General features: G+C 45.9%; 1 protein-coding gene across 1 annotated transcript in view; it reads right to left on the reverse strand.

Annotated features, from left to right (window-relative positions):
- Positions 1-7,999: 7,999 nt before the first annotated feature.
- LOC125458403 (matrix metalloproteinase-21-like) overlaps positions 8,000-17,137 on the reverse strand; it is a 37,502-nt gene continuing 28,364 nt past the window's right edge. The window contains exons 6-7 of the mRNA XM_048543656.2: positions 11,118-11,290; positions 8,000-9,398 (exon numbers count right to left, since the gene is read on the reverse strand). Coding sequence (XP_048399613.2) covers positions 9,090-9,398; positions 11,118-11,290 — 482 coding nt within the window. The 3' untranslated portion in view covers positions 8,000-9,089. The remainder of the gene's footprint in view (positions 9,399-11,117; positions 11,291-17,137) is intronic.

The following is a 17,137-nucleotide window of genomic DNA, read 5'->3' on the forward strand; positions in this document are numbered from 1 at the left end:
CTGGGCTGGTTTAGGGATGCAGTAGCCTGCTCCTGCCCCACCAAACTCATCTCCACCTATCTGGACTCCATTTTCTCCCCTTTGGTCCAGGAACTCCCTACCTACGTCCGTGACACCACCCACGCCCTCCACCTCCTCCAGGACTTCCAATTCCCTGGCCCCCAACACCTCATATTCACCATGGACGTCCAGTCCCTATACACCTGCATTCCGCATGCAGATGGCCTCAAGGCCCTCCGCTTCTTCCTGTCCCGCAGGCCCAACCAGTCCCCCTCCACCGACACTCTCATCCGCTTAGCTGAACTCGTCCTCACCCTCAACAACTTCTCTTTTGACTCCTCCCACTTCCTACAGACTAAGGCGGTGGCCATGGGCACCCGCATGTACCCCAACTATGCCTGCCTCTTTGTAGGTTAATGGAACAGTCCCTCTTCCACACCTACACAGGCCCCAAACCCCACCTCTTCCTTCGGTACATTGATGACTGTATCGGCGCCGCCTCTTGCTCCCCAGAGGAGCTCGAACAGTCCATCCACTTCACCAACACCTTCCACCCCAACCTTCAGTTCACCTGGGCCATCTCCAGCACATCCCTCACCTTCCTGGACCTCTCAAGTCTCCATCTCAGGCAACCAGCTTGTAACTGATGTCCATTTCAAGCCCACCGACTCCCACAGCTACCTAGAATACACCTCCTCCCACCCGCCTCCTGCAAAAATTCCATCCCCTATTCCCAATTCCTCCCGCCTCCGCCGCATCTGCTCCCACGACAAGACATTCCACTCCCGCACATCCCAGATGTCCAAGTTCTTTAAGGACCGCAACTTTCCCCCCACAGTGATCGAGAACGCCCTTGACCGCGTCCCCCGTATTTCCCGCAACACATCCCTCACACCCCGCCCCCGCCACAACCGCCCCAAGAGGATCCCCCTCGTTCTCACACACCACCCCACCAACCTCCGGATACAACGCATCATCCTCCGACACTTTCGCCATTTACAATCCGACCCCACCACCCAAGACATTTTTCCATCCCCACCCATGTCTGCTTTCCGGAGAGACCACTCTCCCCGTGACTCCCTTGTTCGCTCCACACTGCCCTCCAACCCCACCACACCCGGCACCTTCCCCTGCAACCGCAGGAAATGCTACACTTGCCCCCACACCTCCTTCCTCACCCCTATCCCAGGCCCCAAGATGAGATTCCACATTAAGCAGAGGTTCACCTGCACATCTGCCAATGTGGTATACTGCATCCACTGTACCCGGTGTGGCTTCCTCTACATTGGGGAAACCAAGCGGAGGCTTGGGGACCGCTTTGCAGAACACCTCCGCTCAGTTCGCAACAAACAACTGCACCTCCCAGTCGCAAACCATTTCCACTCCCCCTCCCATTCTCTAGATGACATGTCCATCATCGGCCTCCTGCAGTGCCACAATGATGCCACCCGAAGGTTGCAGGAACAGCAACTCATATTCCGCCTGGGAACCCTGCAGCCTAACGGTATCAATGTGGACTTCACCAGTTTCAAAATCTCCCCTTCCCCCACCGCATCCCAAAACCAGCCCAGTTCGTCTCCTCCCCCCACTGCACCACACAACCAGCCCAGCTCATCCCCCCCACCCACTGCATCCCAAAACCAGTCCAACCTGTCTCTGCCTCCCTAACCGGTTCTTCCTCTCACCCATCCCTTCCTCCCACCCCAAGCCGCACCCCCATCTACCTACTAACCTCAGCCCACCTCCTTGACCTGTCCGTCTTCCCTGGACTGACCTATCCCCTCCCTACCTCCCCACCTATACTCTATCCACCTATCTTCTTTACTCTCCATCTTCGGTCCGCCTCCCCCTCTCTCCCTATTTATTCCAGTTCCCTCTCCCCATCCCCCTCTCTGATGAAGGGTCTAGGCCCGAAACGTCAGCTTTTGTGCTCCTGAGATGCTGCTTGGCCTGCTGTGTGCATCCAGCCTCACATTTTATTATCTTGGAGTTCTCCAGCATCTGCAGTTCCCATTACCTTTGGTAGGATAGCCTGGAAGTTGATGCACTCACCATTATCCTAAGGGGTTGTAGCTCATCATGAGCACCACTCGAGCTCACGCACCTAGTGCTAACCATTCTGGTCCTCTACTGTTTGGTCAGCCTGTCTCCCTTCCATGGGCAGACCTCCAGCTTCGACCAGCTAAATGATTTGATTTGATTTGTTGTTGCCACATGTACCGAAGTGGAGTGAAAAATTTTGTTTTGCGAGCAGTACAGGCAGATCACAGCAGAAAAGGACATACAGATCAGAGGGTGGTTAGGCAGAGCAAGGCAAACAAGTCACAACTGCACAGCAGGTGCACACAGCAAGATCAACATTAGATGTGAAATTAGAGAGCTCCATTCAGCAGTCTAATAACAGCAGGGAAGAAACTGTTCTTGAATCTTTTGGTGCATCTTTTCAAGCTTCTATATCTTCTGCCTGACGGATGAATGCTGTGTCACCATTTCAGCTACGTGTCTAAATTTGTTTTTAAAAGTTATTGGTCACTATAGAAATCACAATAACATATTCCCTAAGAGAGAGTAGGAACTGCAGATGCTGGAGAATCTGAGATAACAAGGTGTAGAGCTGGATGAACACAGCAGGCCAAGCAGCAACAGAGGAGTGGGAAAGCTGACGTTTCAGGTCTAGACCCTTCTTCAGATTTCTGAAGAAGGGTCTAGACCCAAAACGTCAGCTTTCCTGCTCCTCTGATGCTGCTTGGCTGACTGTGCTCATCCAGCTTGACACCTTGTTATAACATAGTCCCTAAAGTGTGATATCCATTCACTTCAACAGGGCCTGAAAAGAAAAAGAAAAAAAAAACCCACAGTGCACTATGTAGTGGTTACCAGGGAATTTGTTCAATGTATTCTACATCAGTTATGGAATATAGGTTCAGAGAGTGGCATGATTAATGTGTCACCTGTCAAGGTGGGAGTACATTGACTATCTCGTTCGTGAACTCAGTCTATTTGCAGATTCTTGTCAATCGTCTTCTGAGAGTGGGTGTCCTTTGCTGTTATGCCTATCCATTGGCATCAGTTGCCAAACTCGACCTTACGAAGACAGTGAACGTGTGAATCTGGAGAGGTAATTTGACAGCTGTGACAGTTGTCCTCATCCACAGCGTCCACACACACAGTTGGACTTGCCCAGTAGATCGGGCACTGAAGATCGGTTAAGGAACGAGGATGCTGAACACTTTCAGGGGAGCAATGAATTTGTTGTTTGCAAAAATAGACATTAAATTTTAACGAGCGGACATTAACCAGCAGATTAGAGGGCCATTAGAAGTGTTTATTGTCTGATACTTCGTTAATCTCTGAACCTGTAAACTGAAGAATCTGAATGAAAGAACTAAGACAAACACTGCACACGCTATAAATATAACAATGATTCAAAAATAAATATCTTCAATTCTCAGCAATTTTACATAATTTCACATTTAAAAGATGCCTTTGAGGAGATCCACAGACCTAGTGACACTGTTGGATATTGACAGGAATCATTGGACAACTGTCTGAACTGAATTTAACGAAACTCTTCAATTTTTATTTGAAGAACATAAAGGACTAACTGAATTATTTCTGTCCTCAACATTCACTTATTTTGTTCACCATTGTGCTACCTCCAGACCACCCTCACCCTCACCAACTCCCCTAACTACCTGCCAACCCACTCCCTACACCCCTTTTCCTGGCTGTGTTTGTCTCAGAGGTTCTGAGCACCTTAATATTCAGTCATTTCATTTTTTTTAATGTGGGCTTTGCTGGTTAAGCCAGCATTTATTGCCCATTCCTAATTGCCCAGTGGGTAATTAAGAGTCGACCACAATTCTGTAGGGTTGTAGTCACATGTATGCCATACTAGGTAAGGATGGCAGTTTCCTTACCTAAAGGATATTAGTGAACAGAAGGGGTTTTTTTTCAGGCAATTGACAATGGATTCATGGTCATCATTAGACTCTTAGCTCCAAATTTTCATTGGATCCAAATTCCACCAACTGCCATGGTAGGATTTGAACCTAGATCCCCAGAGCATTACCTAGGTTTCTGGCTAAACCATCCAGTAGCAATGCCACTAGGCCATCACCACCCCATTATTTACCTTACTGTCATTTCATAATTGATTAAATGATTTAATAGGTCAAACCCTGTTAATGAACTTGTTAATGATGTATGAAAAACAAAGGGATCCAAATTGAGATGAGAAACAATCTAGACTGCAGATCTTGGCACTCTGAAAAGAAAGCAGAAATGCTTGAAACGTTTAGCAGGTTTGGGCTAGCATGCTCACTCAGGCATTAGCACAGCTACCTCACAGCACCAGGACGCAGGTTCAATTCCAGCCTCAGGTGACTATTTGTGTGGAGTTTGTATGTTCTCCTGTGTCTGCATGGGTTTCCACTGGGTGCTCCAGTTTCCTCCCAAGGTCCAAAGGTGTGAAGGTTAGGTGGATTGGCCATTGTAAATGCAGGGATACAGTGTGGGTAGGGGTGGTGAGTCTGGGTGGGATGCTTTTTGGAGGGCCAGTGTAGACTCGATGGGCCAAGTAGCCTGCTCCAACATGGTGGGGATTCTAGGTTGGACAGCCTCTGTAATAAGAACAGAGAAAACAAATGTCTGGTGGTAAAATAGAAGAGACTGGAGATGACCAGCACTTGGAAAAGGAATAGAATGAGGGGAAATAGGGAGGATGCATACTGGAAAAAAAACTTATACTTACAGAAAGCACCTCATGATCACAGAGCTCCCAAAGTACCTTATAACCAACAATGTACCTTTGAAGTTTAGTCACCATTCTTAAGTCAGAATGCCCTAAAAGTGATTGAACGGGGAACAAACGAGGGCTCAATGGCTGAAATGGCAATAAAATGAGGAAGTAGGAGGTATATTGAGTGACATTAGACATCCATGAATTACTGAAGTGCTGAGTAAAGGTGGTTAAAGTGGAGCCAGGAAAGTATGCAGCAGACTCCAGTGCCTAGGCATCAATAAGATGCATTTGTTGTTCATGGCAAGGGGAATGGGATATAAAAGTAGGGATATTTTACTTCAGCGTATTGGTAAAGAGGACTGTGACAAAAACGGAAATTGCTGGAAAACCTCAGCAGGTCTGGGAGCACCTGTGGAGAGAAAGCTGAGTTAACATTTCTGGTCCAGTGACCCTTCTTCAAAATGGGTTACTGTGCCCGAAACATTAATTCTGCTTTCTCTTCACAGATGCTGCCAGAACCGCTGAGTTTTTCCAGCAATTTCTGTTTTTGTTTCTGATTTACAGTGTCTGGAGTTCTTTCAGGGTTTTGTTCTGTCCAGAGGATGATGTAGAGTTTTAGACTCACCATTTGAGAAAAGCATAATTTTACTTGCAGTTGTGCAGAGAAGGCTCATTGGCTGAGTCCTGAGATGAGGGGCTTATCTTAGGAGGAAAATAATTGGTCAGACTGGACCTGTCTCCAGTGGATGATGGAAATGTCTAAGATACTGAGGGCACTTGAGAGGGTGCTTGCTGAAAGGATGTTGCATCTTGTGGGAGAGACTGGAACTGGGAGGCACTATTTAAAAATAAGAGATGAAAATGAGAGAAGAGGACAAATTCTTTCTCCAGGATGGTTATGGATCTTTGGAACTCTCTTCCCCAGCCAGTAGAAGAGGTCATTGAATTTTTTAAACGTTGAAGTTGGCAAAATTTTTGCCTAAGAAGGAAGCCAAAGAGTCTTGGGAATGGTGGAGGGGGGTGAGGCTGGTGATGGGGACTGGAAAGAAGACTAACGACCAAAAGGAATTAGCCATCACTTGTTGAATGGCAGGACAGGCTTCAGGGGATGAGTACACTACTTCTATTACTAGTTTGTATGTTTGCATGGTGTAGACGTTCTGATAACTTAGCACCCATCACAAGCAGCACCTCATCTATTGCCTCTACACTCAAAGAATCTGGCTCTGCAGCAGAGGAAAAGATCTTTCTGCCCATCGAGTCTGTGCCAGAAAAACCACCTCATTATTCAAATTCTATTTTCCAGCACTTGGCCCATAGCCTTGGTACGACAAGTGCACATCTAAATACTTCTTCAATGTTATGAGGGTTGGTGACCCTACCACCCTGGTGGGCAGTGAGTTCCAGATTCCCTCCAGCCTCCCTGCCCATTGCCAACCTTTATTGATTGACCTGGATCTCCAGATGTTAGACTGATCTTCTGCTGCGAGGAACCAGGAAAAAAATGAAAGGGAGAGTGAGAGCAATGATGAGCAGCTTTTATTTCGCTTTTTTCTCTGGTGTTTGTTTATCCAAATTTTGGAAATGAGAAAAGAAAGTTATTTGACTGGATGGAGCAACTGGACATCGGAGGTCATGAAATAACACCTCTAAATTTCTCCAGTCAGAATTGGCAAACCCATACTGTAGTGATGCAGGAACAGGAGTGTTGTTATTTGGAGTAATGCAAGATGCGGATTTGGAGGGGCACTGTTCATGGTCCCATTGCAAAAGTTCACTGACAGGGTGGAACTTGGAAGCTGGGCAGCAGTGCAGCAGCCAGGCATTCACAGGGTGTTAGAATGGGCCAAATACCAGTCTGGGGAATATGCAGTAAATTTGAGTCTTGGAGAGGAGGCGTTGGGCATTTTGTTTGCAATAGCATGGCTATGGGGATACGGTGAGTGGGTTGGGTCTGGGTGTTCTTTGGTGGGTTGGTGCAGACTCGATGGGCTGAACAGAGTCATTCCACACTGTAGGGATTCTATAATAATAATTCGCCTTCAGCAAGATGTGAATCCATGCCCATAAACTCCTGCGTACAACTGAGTAGCCATTGTTTTACAAGAGAGAGACTGGTCTACTCTTGTTGCTTTTGTTATATTGCATGGTTGGAGTCACATGGGGGCCCAAGTCACATCCACCAAAACCACAGCCTTATCCTTATGAACAGGCGAAAAGGGAAACAAGGAAAATATTCAAAGTGGCCTGAGTATTTTCACATGGAGTAAAACGTGTTTCAGGAGAAGGGGCTAATTGTTTAGGACTGAGGTGACGAGAAATTCTTCACACAGAGGCTCGTGAATTGCACATTTCTGAGCGCACAGGTAGGATTGTTGAAATACACAACAACCTGTGTTTATATCAGAGATAATGGGAACTGCAGATGCTGGAGAATCCAAGACAACAAAATGTGAGGCTGGATGAACACAGCAGGCCGAGCAGCATCTCAGGAGCACAAAAGCTGATGTTTCGGGCCTAGACCCTTCATCAGAGAGGGGGATGTGGTGAGGGTTCTGGAATAAATAGGGAGAGAGGGGGAGGCGGACCGAAGATGGAGAAAAGAAGATAGGTGGAGAGAGTATAGGTGGGGAGGTAGGGAGGGGATAGGTCAGTCCAGGGAAGACGGGCAGGTCAAGGAGGTGGGATGAGGTTAGTAGGTAGTTGGGGGTGCGGCTTGGGGTGGGAGGAAGGGATGGGTGAGAGGAAGAACAGGTTAGGGAGGCGGAGACAGGTTGGACTGGTTTTGGGATGCAGTGGGTGGAGGGGAAGAGCTGGGCTGGTTGTGTGGTGCAGTGGGGGGAGGGGACGAACTGGGCTGGTTTAGGGATGCAGTTGGGGAAGGGGAGATTTTGAAACTGGTGAAGTCCACATTGATACCATTAGGCTGCAGGGTTCCCAGGCGGAATATGAGTTGCTGTTCCTGCAACCTTCAGGTGGCATCATTGTGGCACTGCAGGAGGCCGATGATGGACATGCCATCTAAAGAATGGGAGGGGGAGTGGAAATGGTTTGCGACTGGGAGGTGCAGTAGTTTGTTGCGAACTGAGCGGAGGTGTTCTGCAAAGCGGTCTCCAAGCCTCCGCTTGGTTTCCCCAATGTAGAGGAGGCCACACCGGGTACAGTGGATGCAGTATACCACATTGGCAGATGTGCAGGTGAACCTCTGCTTAATGTGGAATCTCATCTTGGGGCCTGGGATAGGGGTGAGGGGGGAGGTGTGGGGGCAAGTGTAGCATTTCCTGCGGTTGCAGGGGAAGGTGCCGGGTGTGGTGGGGTTGGAGGGCAGTGTGGAGCGAACAAGGGAGTCACGGAGAGAGTGGTCTCTCCAGAAAGCCGACAGGGGTGGGGACGGAAAAATGTCTTGGGTGGTGGGGTCGGATTGTAGATGGCGGAAGTGTAGGAGGATGATGCGTTGTATCCGGAGGTTGGTGAGGTGGTGTGTGAGAACGAGGGGGATCCTCTTTGGGCGGTTGTGGCGGGGGCGGGGTGTGAGGGACGTGTTGCGGGAAATACGGGAGACGCGGTCGAGGGCGTTCTCGATCACTGTGGGGGGAAAGTGGGGGAAAATATAAACCTGTGTTTATATAGTGCCTTTAACATCGTAAAATGTCCTCAGTAACCACCTAGGAACACCACTGGACAAAACTTGATACTGAGACATCAAACAAGGGCATTTACTTAGTCAGATCAACAGCAATGGTGGGGGGGATGTGGAACCACATGGGCTGCAACACAGCAAGCAGGCAGCTGACCATAGCCTACTCAACAGGGGTATGCAACAATGACTGGCCTTGTCAGTGATACTCGACTGTGAATAGCAAAAAAGTCTTTAAACACTGACCCTCCACATACATTCTAGTTATATAAATGCACAAACGAAGGTCTCTTTTTAGATATCTGCTTAACCCTGTCCTTTTGAGCTGGGTACTGCCTCCAGTTCTCACTGTCACCTATTAAATATAGAAAAGGCTTGATCAATAATTATGTGTTACTCTTCTGACTTCATCAGTGCTCCCTGCCACCAGAACCTGTGGATGATTGTTGTTACAGAGGGCTCTTTCCAAGTTCTACCTTCTGTTTCTGCGCTTGCAGGGACAGAAGAACTGGGCCAAGTTGGAAACTGCAAAACACCATTTCACCTCTATCACTGCCCATTCAACTGAAGCTGTAGCAAAAAAAACACACACCGTATTTACAAAACACACGTAGAAAAGATGCGGCTAGCTCCTCACCCACACTCATTGTAAGTGCATAGCAAAATGGCGGTACGGCGTCTCAAAAGTGTGGGGCTGTTGCGTGACCCTTAACTGGGCAACACACCGAGCATCGATGAATGGATGTCGCAGATGTCAAACCATTGCTCGGACACTCTTCCGCGGCTGTGCAGGCCCCTGACTGGCAGCGCAGGGTTGACCTGACGTTCCTGTTCGCTCACCACCTTCCAGAAATACTGATCCTTCAGGAAGAAGAGAGCGCGGTGTGTGTAGGAGTAGAACGCTGCGTCCAGGTTCCTCACTGGATGGTCGCCGGCCACAACGGGTGGGAAAAAATCCACAATCTTTTTCGGAAACCCGTTGACCTTCTGATTAAGATCAATAGCGAAGGCAGTCACCTGCAGAAAGACAACCGAAGGAGAAACGTATAGGACAGAGCAGAAACAAACCGATTACATTGAGTTCAGGTTCACATCCAACTGATGTGAGGTTGACGCTTTCAGAAACCTCCTGCCCAACACCTGTCCCTCCCTCCTATTTCCATCTTCCTTGATTTGTGTTAGATGTCTTCGTTGGTGGTAACTCCAGTTCAGTTCTCCTTTCTGGCTCAGCAAGTTGTAAGATCTTAAACACTATTGGATGGCGCTTTCCCTCCTGCATCTGCCTGAAATTGAGTGGAGAATGCATAAAATGAATGGTCAAATTTTACCCCTGCATTCCTGATCCCTCTATCTTTCTGTAGTTGTGAAAGGTTGCAACCTGGTTCACACATCCTGCAATGTCATCATCGATATAAAAGTCTGAGTGAAATGTGAATTTCATCCTCATAGGCTACCCTTGTTGTGGCAAGAGGGATTTGACAGTCTGTGAGACCCCACCAGGTGAGTCTTTGTAATCAGTGGGGAAGCCTTGCGGAACCTTTGCCAGGAACCTTTTGTCAAGTAAATTTAAAAGGTTTTGCCAGTGTTCTGTCATATTCCCCTATGCCCCCTCATATTGTCTATTCTGCTTCTTAACCTAGAGGGAATGTCAGATCACCTCATTATGAATGCTTGGCTGAGCTTTAAGAATGGGCTCGGAATGCTGACACAGCTTGAAGGAGGCTGCTGGCATTATTTGATTGATGAGTTTACAACCTTGTAATAAGTTCATCTTTCTTTGATGTGTATTTTTTAAAAAATCAATGCCTGTGCATTCATTTGGACAAGATTAAGAGGCATTAAGAGAATTAATGCTTGTGTTAATAATATCATGCATTACTGTAGTTGAATGTCACTTTTCTGAAGTTGTAAGATGTGTATCTTTTCAAAAAGAAGTTTTCAATGCACACATGTTTGCTGATTTTGTCAGTTTCACAAGGATTTCATTTCCAGACCTGCCAATGGGCTCAGTAGAGTGGACACTATGATGGTGGGCAAGAAGGATACATGAGGGGCATGGAAATGGCTTGGGGAATGAACTGAATGAAGGGGCACAGGGAGCTATGAAGGATCATAGCGGAGATTGGGAGGAATGTGGGGTGGCACATGGAAGGGACCTGAAAATGGCATTCTACGCATTGTACAGGACAGGATTGACGTTCCAGTGAACTGAGACGGGAGTGGAGCAAGGCGATGAGTTTGGATTGCAAAGTAAGGAAGTAGACTGATCCATGTTTGCTGACCTCATCATCTAAGCTGATAAGCCAGTGTGCTTGAGAGAGTCAGAGGAGCTTTTGTTTGACTGAGGTATTAAATCGAGCCATGTTCTGTCCTCAATCTAGAAGCTCCCATTGCAGAATTTCACATCTGAGCAGCGACTGCAAAGGGAGAGGGACAGACTGAGGGAAGAGGTATCGAACAGAACATGGGACAGGTCTTGTGAATGATAGTTTAGAATCCGGAAAAGTGGAGTCCAGGAAAAGAGAGAGGGAGCAACATCTGAGAATCCAGAGCAAGAGAAGCTGACAGAGCTCCCTCAATTAAAATCCAGCACAGACGCAGCAAAAACTCCTGTGGAAAATGGCTCATTTGCGCTATCTTCCAGGACTTACATCTTTTTACATTCAGCTTCTGAAGGTTGGAGGACATATAAGAATCTTGGCTGTTGTGAACACCGTGTACTCAGGCTCAGCTTACCTCATTGCCCCTGAAGAAATAAATATTTCGGTCCCTTCTGTCAAAATATGCAGTATCTATTGGACTGGGGGCACCAGGGAACCCTTCACTGATGGGCTTGGGATATCTGGTGCCATGTGCATCCTCAGTAAAAGCCATATCATTAATGGGATCATAATGCCAGTACTGTGTCCCTGCAAATCAGAAATAGATAGTAGTTATGTTACTTCTTGCTGCTTTACTTAATGACACTGATGATGCTGCCAAGGTAGATGAAGAGGCCATGTGTACATCACACAGAAACTTCACCCATTTTAAATGGGAAGACAAATGACTCATTAACAGAGAAGCATTAGGCACGGGAAGAGGCCATTTAGCCCCTTGAGCCTATTCCGTCAATTAATCAATTCGTGGCTAATCCATCTCAAAACCATTTACTCACTCTAACTCCATATCCCTTGATATTCTTACTGATCAAAAATTTAACAATTTCCATTTGAAAGCCCCAACTGACTCCCGGTACCTACATCATTCTCAAAGGAAAAGGAATTGAGATTTCTTGTGCTTTCTGTGAAAAATGCTTCCTGATGTGACTCTTAAAGAGTCCAGCTCCAAATTGAAGATTTTGTTCTTGATTTTGTTTGCCCCTTCAGCTGAAATCAATCCCTTGCATAAATTTCTTTTGACATTTTATGCACTTAATCTTCTATAATTTATGTTTCTGTAAAGGGACTCTGGTGTCACAGGCTGGCCTGAATCTATTACCTATTCCCACCTGCCCTTGTGGAGACGGTGGTGAGCTGCATTCTTGAACCGCTGCAGTCTATGTGCTGCAGGTACAGCCACAATGATGGATTTTGATCCATCGACTTTGACCCAGCAACAGCGAAGGAACAGCAATTATATTTCCAAGTCAGGAAGATGAGTGGCTTGGAGGGGGGCTTGCGGTTGGTGATGCTCTCATATATCTGCTGCCCTTATCCTTCTGGATAGTCAGGGATTTGGAAGCCTCTGTCTAAGGATCTATGGTGAATTTCTGCAGTGTGTCTTGCAGATAGTACACACCTCTGCTCCTGGGCATCTGTGGTGGAAGGAGCGGATGTTTGTCGATGTGGTACCAAAAAGCGGGCAACTTTGTCCTGGATGGTATCAAATTTCTTGAGTATTTTTGAAGCTGCACTCATCCAGGCATATGTGGAGTATTCCTACACAATTCTAAATTGTAGATAGTGGACAAGGTCTGGGGAGACAAAGCACTGCTGTAGGATTCCTAGCCTCTGACATGCTCATGTCACCACTATAGTTATATGGCGAGTCCAGTTGAGTTTCTAGTTAATGGTAATTCCCAGGATGTTGATAGTGGAGGATTTGGTGATGGTAATTTGCCATTGAACGAATGGGGTAGTGGTTAAATTGCCTCTTATTGGAGATGATCATTGCCTGGCGTTTGTGTGGCATGAATGTTCTTTACACTCAGCAGCTAATGTGGACCGCATTCATGACTTAGCCTCTAGGTCCCAATATCAAACTAACCTGCATGGCCTTCAAGGACAATAATTCATTCCTGAGGTTCACTGCACAGAATCAGTTCCAATACACAAGAACACAAGAAATATGACTAGGAACAGACCACTCTGTTTGATAAAGCTCTTGTTAGATACCTTACAATGTTTTCTTACATTAAAGGTTCTATATAAATATAAGTTCTATAATTTAATGGAAACAGTTGCGTGTTCAAGATTTTGTTTATTCATTAATGGGATGAGGACATCGCTAGCTAGGCAGCATTTAGTGCCCATCCCTAATTGCTCAGAGGGCAGTTAAGAGCCAACCACATTGCTGTCGGGCTGGAGTCACATGTGGGTTAGACCAGATAAAGATGGCACTTTCCTTTCCTAAAAGTGAACCATATGGGTTTTTCTGACAACAGACAAAACATTCATGGTCATAGTGTGATTCTTATCCTACCTATTTTATTGAATTCGCATTCTACCATCTGCCATGGCAGGATTCAAACCCTGGTCCCCAGATACTGTTTTGGTCTCTGGATTAATCAACAGTGATAATACCACTAGGTCATTGCCTCCCCTACAATGCAGCTAATCGGAACAATGGACCATTTAGCTTCTTGAACCTGCTCTGCCGTTGAACTAAATCATAGCTTCCCTGGTGTTTCTCGTCTACCCCTTTCCCTATCCATTGATCTTTTGAGAGACCAGTAATCTCTCCATCACAGCCTTAAATGTGATCTATGATGGCGCATCCACAACCCTCTGAGGGGAGGCATCCAAAAGATTCACCACCCTTTGAGTCAAGTAATTTCTCCTCAACTCAGTATTAAATAATCCTTCTTCCTAAGACTTTGCCCTTGTGTTTTAGATTCATTGGCTAGTGGATACATTTATCAGTGTCTACACTATCAGTCAACATCTGAATTTCGTCTGTTGATGAGGTTACTTCTCAGTCTTCTAAACTCCAGAAGTATAAACGTGATTTACTCAGCCGCTCAGTCCAGACAGTGTCTGAGAAAGTTTCTGATACAACCCCACTTCCTCCTTTCTCTATTCTAACCTACTTGTAATAAAGGCCAAAAATCCATCAAGTTGATTTCTGTAGCTGTCTTTTAAACAGTCTTTCATGGACAAATAACAAGTTTTGTGTGCAAATCTCATTATCAACAGTAACATAATCGTTATTTATAGTACAAGGATAATATGTCTACCAGAAAAGTGATCACACCCTCTTCTGTTGTCCATTCCCTAGCTTTTTAGGTCTCACTGTGTTTTTTTATGCTTAAAAAATTATTGGGCAAGACAAGGATGTCCAAAATAAAGGTTTGCATTTATATCTGTCCGGTTGGTAAAATAATTACTCTTGTAGTATAAGAAATACTTCAGTTAATTTGCACATTTGAAAGTCACACTAACTGACAATAGCCAGATTGTTGCTTCATTGCATAGGTTCCTGGCCAGACAAGCAGTGTATCTTTAAGAATCTCACACGGCATCACAATCTGGGCAATAAGGTACCCTCTTCATCTTCAGCCACTCTGTGTGTAATCCATTCAGTGTAATGTGTTCAGTCAGTCGCTGTAATATGTGTATACTGTCCTGTTATATCAGTAAGCACTGTATGCAGACTACGAACCGTTATATCAATGTAAATAGTTAGTGTAGTTAATAAACGAGGTTGTACACTTGCTCACCGAGTCAGTTTGTTTGACTGCAGGTGTTTCATCGCCCTGCTAGGTAACATTTTCAATGTGCCTCCAGTGAAGCGTTGGTGTTCTCTCCCATTTGTTATTTATATGCCTCAGTTTCCTGGGGGTGGTTGGCTTGCGGTTCTGTTTATCGGTGGTTTGTATATCAGGTCCAGTTCAACATATTTGTTGATGGAGTTCCGGTTGGACTGCCAGACCTCCAGGAATTTCCTGGTATGTCTCCATCTGGCTTGTGTAGTTAACAAACTTCAAGAAATTTGCCACAACAAGAAACTGAGCTTTGTGAAATATGTTGCATAAGTTAACATAAAGGGCAGCTGTCAGATCATATCATACTGACTGTGGTTTTTGACACAAGAACCCACACCACGCATAATCTTTTAGTGATGCTGGTTCAAGTGTAAAATTGGACAGGATTTCTTTCAAATTGTGTTTCGAATCTTTTTTACATTCACCTGAAAGGGGAAACTGGGTCTAATTTTAACCTGTCGGCTCACAGACGCAAGGAAATTGGGGGTGGAGGGGGGGAGATACAGAAAGAGACAAACCATTGCTTAGATGGTAAAGAACTCCTCCCCCCAAGATATCAAAGTTGGTTGATGCATAAATTTAATTTAAAATTAGTATTTTAAATCAAAAGGTAGGGGCAAGGGATCATATTTCGGAAGATGTCATCAGTCAAAGAACAGTCAGAACCGAAAGGAAAAGTGTAATGAGATGATGATGATAAACAGATCATGACACGAATGCTTAGAGAACTGAAGGTTCAATCAATAGGTAAGACTAGAATTTACAAAGAGAGTTAAAAGATAAAGCTAAACATTCGTAGCATTCGAGAAAAAAACAGCTGATCTGAGAGTGCAAATAGAAATGGATAAATACAATCTCACAGCTATTACAGAGACATTGCTGCAGAATAGTGTGATTTGGAGCCTGAATCTTGAAGGGACACTTAGGAAGGACAGGAAACTAGGGAAAGGTGGATGACTGGCTCTATTAGTTAATGATGGTGTTCACACAATAAAGAGGGATGACTTAAGTACAGGAAACCAAAATATGAAAACAGTTCAAACAGAAATTGGAATAGTTATAGAAGTGGTATAAGAGTAATCATGGGTAGGTGGGGCACACAGGAAGAAATAACAAGAACTTGTCAGAAAGACACAGCAAAAGTAATGAACAATTTTAATCAACATGTTAACTGGGAAGGGGAAGTAGGAGCTTCAGCATCTGGAGAAGCTGAGATAACAAGGTGTGGAGTGGGCTGAACAGAGCAGGCCAAGCAGCATGAGAGGAGCAGGAAGGTTGATGTTTCAGGCCTAGACCCTTCTTCAGAAAATTTTCTGGAGAAGGGTCTAGGCCCAAAAAGTCAGCCTTCCTGCTCCTCTCATGCTGCTTGGCCTGCTGTGTTCATCCAGCTCCACACCTTGATATCTCTGTTAACTGGGAAGGTCAGGTGGACAAAGGTAGCCTAGATGAAGAACTCATAGAATGTGTTCAGTGTAGATTCTTAGAACAGCATGTTCTCAAATTCATCAGAGAGCAGTCTATACCAGACCTGGCATTGTGTCATGTCAAAGGATTAATTCATGGTCATATCAGTGGCTACTAAATGATTGAATTTTATGCTCAGTAAACAGTGCAGGGGGGCTCCTGAGAGTAATTTTTTTATTTTTAAATAAGGGACATTTTGTGCGTATGAAAGCAGAACTGACTAAAGTGAGAGATAATGGGAACTGCAGATGCTGGAGATTCCAAGATAATAAAATGTGAGGCTGGATGAACACAGCAGGCCAAGCAGCATCTCAGGAGCACAAAAGCTGACGTTTCGGGCCTAGACCCTTCATCAGAGAGGGGGATGGGGGGAGGGAACTGGAATAAATAGGGAGAGAGGGGGAGGCGGACCGAAGATGGAGAGTAAAGAAGATAGGTGGAGAGGGTGTAGGTGGGGAGGTAGGGAGGGGATAGGTCAGTCCAGGGAAGACGGACAGGTCAAGGAGGTGGGCTGAGGTTAGTAGGTAGATGGGGGTGCGGCTTGGGGTGGGAGGAAGGGATGGGTGAGAGGAAGAACCGGTTAGGGAGGCAGAGACAGGTTGGACTGGTTTTGGGATGCAGTGGGTGGGGGGGAAGAACTGGGCTGGTTGTGTGGTGCAGTGGGGGTAGGGGATGAACTGGGCTGGTTTAGGGATGCAGTGGGGGAAGGGGAGATTTTGAAACTGGTGAAGTCCACATTGATGCCATATGGCTGCAGGGTTCCCAAGCGGAATATGAGTTGTTGTTCCTGCAACCTTCGGGTGGCATCATTGTGGCACTGCAGGAGGCCCATGATGGACATGTCATCAAGAGAATGGGAGGGGGAGTCTAGCTACCTACTAACCTCATCCCACCTCCTTGACCTGTCCGTCTTCCCTGGACTGACCTATCCCCTCCCTACCTCCCCACCTACACCCTCTCCACCTATCTTCTTTACTCTCCATCTTCGGTCCGCCTCCCCCTCTCTCCCTATTTATTCCAGTTCCCTCCCCCCATCCCCCTCTCTGATGAAGGGTCTAGGCCCGAAACGTCAGCTTTTGTGCTCCTGAGATGCTGCTTGGCCTGCTGTGTTCATCCAGCCTCACATTTTATCACTGACTAAAGTGAGTTGGCAAATTAGGTTAAATAACAGTTCTAAAGAATTGCAGGGGCAGATATTTAAGGCACTATTTTAGAATCCTGAGAAAACATATGTTCCAACAGTTAAGAAAAATATCTAAGCGATGACCTTACCTGCGGTTAACTGGAAATTTTAAGATAGTATCAAATTAAAAGAGAAAGGGATACA

Source organism: Stegostoma tigrinum, chromosome 13, assembly GCF_030684315.1.
Source record: "Stegostoma tigrinum isolate sSteTig4 chromosome 13, sSteTig4.hap1, whole genome shotgun sequence".
In the NCBI taxonomy this organism is placed as follows: domain Eukaryota; kingdom Metazoa; phylum Chordata; class Chondrichthyes; order Orectolobiformes; family Stegostomatidae; genus Stegostoma; species Stegostoma tigrinum.